Below are 5,782 nucleotides of genomic sequence, written 5' to 3' on the forward strand. Positions count from 1 at the left end.
AAATTCTTTGCAAATGAATATCGGGATAATGAAATGAATTATTAATTATATTACAATAAGAGATGATGAGAGGTACTGAAATATTAACATAAAGTCTATATTAACCAATGTATTTGATTTAGAATCTGAAAGGATAGGGCGATAATTAGAAATTAAAGAATAAATTTTTTCATAATTAGAATTTGGTTTATATAATTAAAGACAATTTACAGAAGGTCCCATTTCTCTAATATAGACTTTTAAAAAATTAGAACCATTTGTAGTATTAATATTGAAATAAAATGTTTTTAAATTTGAGCATCACAATAAATTGATAGCTTAGAAACTTGCTCTTTGGTGATGAGTTCAATTCCATCTTTTGAGACATAAATGACATGGTTTTATGGGTTAGAACTTTCCATTCTACTTGGCCCAGGTTTTAATTCCTTAATTGTATCTTTTGAATAAATGAAATCCGGGTCCGATCAAAACTATACTTCTGTAAAATGAATAAAACAGGATGATTTTATTGATATTATATTTAGGAAATTGAGACTTATAGAGGATAAATGTTTTTCATTTGTTATATTCCAGTGCCAGTGTTGACATTTGATTCAATCATCTTATTTATCATCCAGTATTCTATTCCCATGATGATGATTTTAATGGTATACTGTCATTATATAAGTTTAGGTTAAAGAAAAATCTTCTCATGATTCCATTAAAAAAAGAGATTCTAAGAGGAAAATATTTAATTTACTATCCATAATTTAGTTTTTCAAATTTCATTATGGATATTATTTTTATATGTAAATTCCTTGAAAAATTGCTCTTTTAAGGAATATATGGACATCCAGGCAACGCAAGAATTGTTGTAGAGAAAATTTAGAATTTAGAAATTGAAACTTCAGGTCACTGTCTCTTTCTGAAATTTGTGATTGTGTGTTGATTAAAAAAAAAAACTTGACAGGGTATAAATATTTTAAATATTTTAGATGATTTCAGATTTCCATTCTTGATTCCCTTCCAGGTGTCCAAGCCAATGAGATTAAACCATTTAAGAAAAGGTTTCCCTGCTTTCCCAGAGCCTTCCTTCACAATTTGTTTTCAAACTGTAGATCAAGGGTTTTAAATAAACGACAAGGGAAAACAAGGAGGTCATTTTGTCTTGGTCTAGTGAATGTGAACCTTGGTCTGAAGTACATAAAAAAGGACAGCCCCTGGAAAAATAGTAAAACAGTTAAGTGAGAGCCAGGAAGCAAAATCTTTACTTTGCCTTCAGTTGAGGGTGGATCTTCCCACAGACAAAAATATTGTAACAGGAAGAGATGAGGACTTGAAAATGGTGGACCATTTCAAATAAGCCAAAAATGATAAAGAGTTTAACCCATTGAATATGGGTATTGGAACAAGAGAGGATAAAAGGGAGTGGATATCACAAAAGAAATGGTTCATCCATTGGACCTGCAGAAATTCAGTTTGAAGGTTAAAGTATGGATTAGAGTATCTGTGCCTACCATGTAGACCCCAGCAATTAATGAGAAAGCAAACCTGACATTATATTTACTGTATAAAGAGAGGATTGTTTTGGCTGGTGCAACAAAGGCCGTCACTGCTAATAGCAAACAATCAGAATCTCATACATACAGAATACATGATGATAAACATTCATGCATATATAGTGCATGGTTGTCTTACAATTAAACCTAAAATCTTACAAGACTATCTAATGTGTGTCATAATTGATGACATAACATTCTTTAAAATTAATCTAGCACTTCACAATTACTGTTTTGATTTCATAGAACAATCCTGCTCCTAGGGAGATAAGAAAGATTTTATTATTATTATTATTTCCATTTGATGAGGAGGAGACTTTGCCTCAAAAAAGAAATGTATGAATATATATGTAATTCAACAAACCTCAGACCAAATATTTTCATTTTATAGAGGATATGAGTTCAGATGTTAGCACAGACACTTACTTACCTGTTTGATCTTGGATAAGACTTTATTTTTTTCAATACCTTTTTCCTTGGTTGTGATGAAGAGCAAATGAGAATACATCTATGATATACTTTCAACTACAAAGGACTAGTGAAAGATAATATATTTTTTTTCTAATTATCCTAGTATGAATCTTCTCTATTTGTGTAAATGAAATAAATTCCAGCACTACTTAAACAAGACTTCTGGTCTGACATGTTTTTGTAATGGCCTCTAATATTCCACTATCTTCTTCTGCTATTAATTATTTAGCCTTCATTACCCAATTGTGGGGCATCTCCTCATTTTCCAATTACCAAAAAGAGACCTGCTACAACCATTTTTTGCCCATGTAGATCCTTTTGTCTTCTTTATGTTTCCCTTGGAATAAAGACACTGCTGGATCAAAGGATATACAGTTATATAGCTTTTTGAGCAAAGTTTCAGTTTGCTCGCCAGAATGGTTAGATCATTTCAGAACTGCACTGGCAATTCATTAATGTCTCAGTTTTTACCTCCTACCTTTCTAATTTTCCTCTCTCATTAGTTAATCTTGGAGGTGTGAGTTAATATCTCCTAGTTGTTTTAATTTAAGGAGGAAAATAGAATTTTAGAAAATTTAGATACAATTATACTTTAAAAAAAATTGAATGGAGACAAAAAGGACTATACTGAAGCAACACAAAAATTTACCATGTGTTAGGGCATAAAACCCTCAAAATCAAATGCAGAAAGACAGAAATATTAAATGAGTCTTTTTTCAAATCATGATGCAAGAAAAAGTTACATATAATAAAGGGGCAGAGAAAAAAAGATCGAAAATTAATTAGAAAATTTAAAAACTGATAAAAAAGAATGAATAGGTAAAACTACAAATCATGGACACAATTGAAATTTTTTCCTTGAAATGAGCAATAGTATCTATTTAAAGCAACCACCCAGCATCATATGTAATGGGGATAAACTAGAACCATTTCCAGTAAAATCAGAGGTAAAACAAGGTTGCAAATTATCCCCATTACTATTCAATATTGTATTAATAATGTTAGCTTTGGCAAAAAGAGAAAAAAAATCATTAATGGAATTAGAGTTGGTAATGAGGAAACCAAATTTTGCAGATGATATGATGGTATACTTAGGGAATCCTAGAGAAATAGCTAAACAATTTGGTCTGAAGTACATAAAAGGACCATACCCTGGAAAATAGTAAAAACAGTTAAATGAGAGCTACAGGTAGAAAAGGCTTTACTTCTGCCTTCAGTTGAGTGGATCTTCAACACAGACAAAAATATGTAACAGTATGAGATGAGGACTCCTGAAATGGTGACCGTTTCAATGAAGCCAAAAATGATGAAGAGTATCAGCTCATTGATATAGGTATCAGAACAAAAGAGTGATAAAAGAGGAGGGATATCACAGAAGAAATGGTTAATCTTATTGGACCTGCAAAAATTCAGTGTGAACATTAAGATAGTATCGATCAGAGCATTTATGAACCCCACCATGAAGACCCCAGCAATTAATGAGTAGCAAACCCGACTAGACATATTTACTGTATAAAGCAGAGGATTGCTTATGGCCATGTAGCGATCAAAGGCCATCACTGCTAATAGCAAACAATCAGAATCTCCAAAGAAAGAAAAGAAGAGCAGTTGCAGAGCACAACCAGTGAAGGAAATGGATTTATTGGCAAAGAAATCCACCAGCATCTTGGGGCCAATGGCTGAGGGGTAGCAGAGGTCACAGAAGGACATGTGACTAAGGAAGAAGTACATGGGCAGATGCAGTTGGGTGTCTATTCTGATTAAGATGACCATCCCATGATTTCCTAAAACAATGACCAAATAAATGATAAGGCAGAGGACAAAAAACATAACTTTTAGCTCTGGATCACTGGTGATTCCCAAGAAGATGAATTCACTTGGGTTGGAGTAATTGCTTTTCATCATCCCTGCTTTGTGTTCTTTTCTGTTATTTTGAAAAAGTATCCAGACAAATAGAAGATTTTACTCATTTGCAAAGCTGATGGACGTAGGACTTTTAGAATGCTTCTCATCTGTAAGATGGATAAAACAGAGCTTCTGTCCATTAGCTGGTTAATGTCAAATAAATATGTCTAATTTTACCATCTGCAGATAATGATTCTCGAAAGAACATTCTCAAAAGAACAGAATCCAGGTTGAAATTTCCTAGTTTAATATTTCTTTAAACTTTTAAAATATCATTCCATTTGTAACATGAATCTGATACTGAAGAAGACATTTTTAAAAGTATTTAACTAAGTATTTAACTGATGTTAAGTTACATACTATCATTGATGATGATATAATACTATATGACACATATCTGAATATATAAAATATAATATTTATATTACATATGTATATATGTCACAAATTCATGTATATGTACATGCATTCCTCTGTGTGTGTGTGTTAAATTAGAGATAAGTAAGAGAAGGAAGGTACACATAAGAAGGAGAATTTGGAAAGGTAAATAATATGGAATTTTACCTGAGACTGGAAGAAAGCTTGACAAGTCAGAAGATAGAAATGAAGCAGTAAGGTATTCCAGACATTGGAAGAGGCCAGTGAAAATGTCCAGAGTGAGGAGATGAAGTGTCATGTTTGAGGAAGAACATGGGGCCAGTGACTTTGAATCATACAGTAAGAAAAATGACCACAATGGCTTTTTATAATGTTTAAAGATTAGCAAATAGCTAATTTTAACCTCACAATCATCCTGAAAGATGTGATTTTATCCCACAGTAAATGGGACAGGTAGAAATTAAGTGAGATGACAAAGTTTACACAAGGCCTAACTGTCTGTGGTTAGACTTGAACTCATTTTACTCATTCAAAGTCCACCTTACAGTTTCCTGTGCCACCAAGATGCCTTTGAGCAAATCAGTGGAAGTGAGGTATGAGAAGTCCCAAAAGATAGGCTTGAAATGAAGCTAGAAAGGACTTAAAAGGCCAGAAGATCATTTTATATTTAATCTTGAGGTAATAGGGAGCAACTTAAAAAATATTGTTGACTGTGGTTGTGGAAAGTGACATGATCAGGAATTCTCTTTGGGAAGAACAATTTGACATTCTATTGAAAAATGAACCAAATTCCCTAGTTTGTTGTAGCAAAGAGAATAAGGAGGAAACAAATTGCCAGAATCTAGGCAAAGGTTCTGAGGATTTGGACCAAAGTGATGGCAGTTTCAGAGAAGAGAAATGAAATAGGAGATAAGGAACAGCAAAGTAATACTCAAGGACTTTACAAGTGAATGAACATGGGAGTCTGAGAGAGAGTGACATGGTGAGGATAATACCTTGGGCAACCAAGGAAGATACTGGTGTCCAAAATAATAAAGGAGGTAAGAGGGGCAGATGATCTGCAGAGATTATATACATGAAGATTCTTCCAAAACAGTTTATTGTCTTAACTTCTCCTTTAGGAAGTTGGATGCCATACCACTTGGTGCATATATGTTTAATATTGATATTGCTTCGTTGTTTATGCTACCCTTTAGTAGGATGTAGTTTCCTTCCTTATCTCTTTTAATTAGATCAATTTTTATTTTTGCTTGATCTGAGATAAGGATGGCTACCCCTGCTTTGGAGCAAATGATTGACTCTCCTCCATCAACTCCACTCTTGGGATGAAAGGAGGAGGGGCAGTGGGGGAGGGGAGCAGTGACAGCACCAGCACCTCCCCCTCTGCATCCAACCACTTCTATGTCTACATTACAACAGGACTTAATGAAGGCCAAAGAAAAGGGTGTAGATGTCACAAAGCTCCAAATGCATATTTTCCCTGTAATTTC

At 33.5% G+C, this 5,782-nt stretch overlaps 1 protein-coding gene across 1 annotated transcript; it reads right to left on the bottom strand.

The window, feature by feature from the left end:
• Window positions 1-3,108: 3,108 nt before the first annotated feature.
• On the bottom strand, window positions 3,109-4,203 carry LOC116420417 (olfactory receptor 5W2-like). Its single transcript, XM_031945294.1, has one exon. It carries the CDS (start codon window positions 3,912-3,914, stop codon window positions 3,123-3,125), a length of 792 nt encoding a protein of 263 aa, XP_031801154.1. The 5' UTR covers window positions 3,915-4,203; the 3' UTR covers window positions 3,109-3,122.
• Between the last annotated feature and the right edge of the window lie 1,579 nt (window positions 4,204-5,782).

Source organism: Sarcophilus harrisii, unplaced genomic scaffold (assembly GCF_902635505.1).
Source record: "Sarcophilus harrisii unplaced genomic scaffold, mSarHar1.11, whole genome shotgun sequence".
Taxonomy (NCBI): Eukaryota; Metazoa; Chordata; class Mammalia; order Dasyuromorphia; family Dasyuridae; genus Sarcophilus; species Sarcophilus harrisii.

Bases quoted from the DNA above. Each gene is read 5' to 3' on its own strand.
- LOC116420417 (XM_031945294.1), bottom strand. From the start codon at position 3,914: ATGATGAAAAGCAATTACTCCAACCCAAGTGAATTCATCTTCTTGGGA.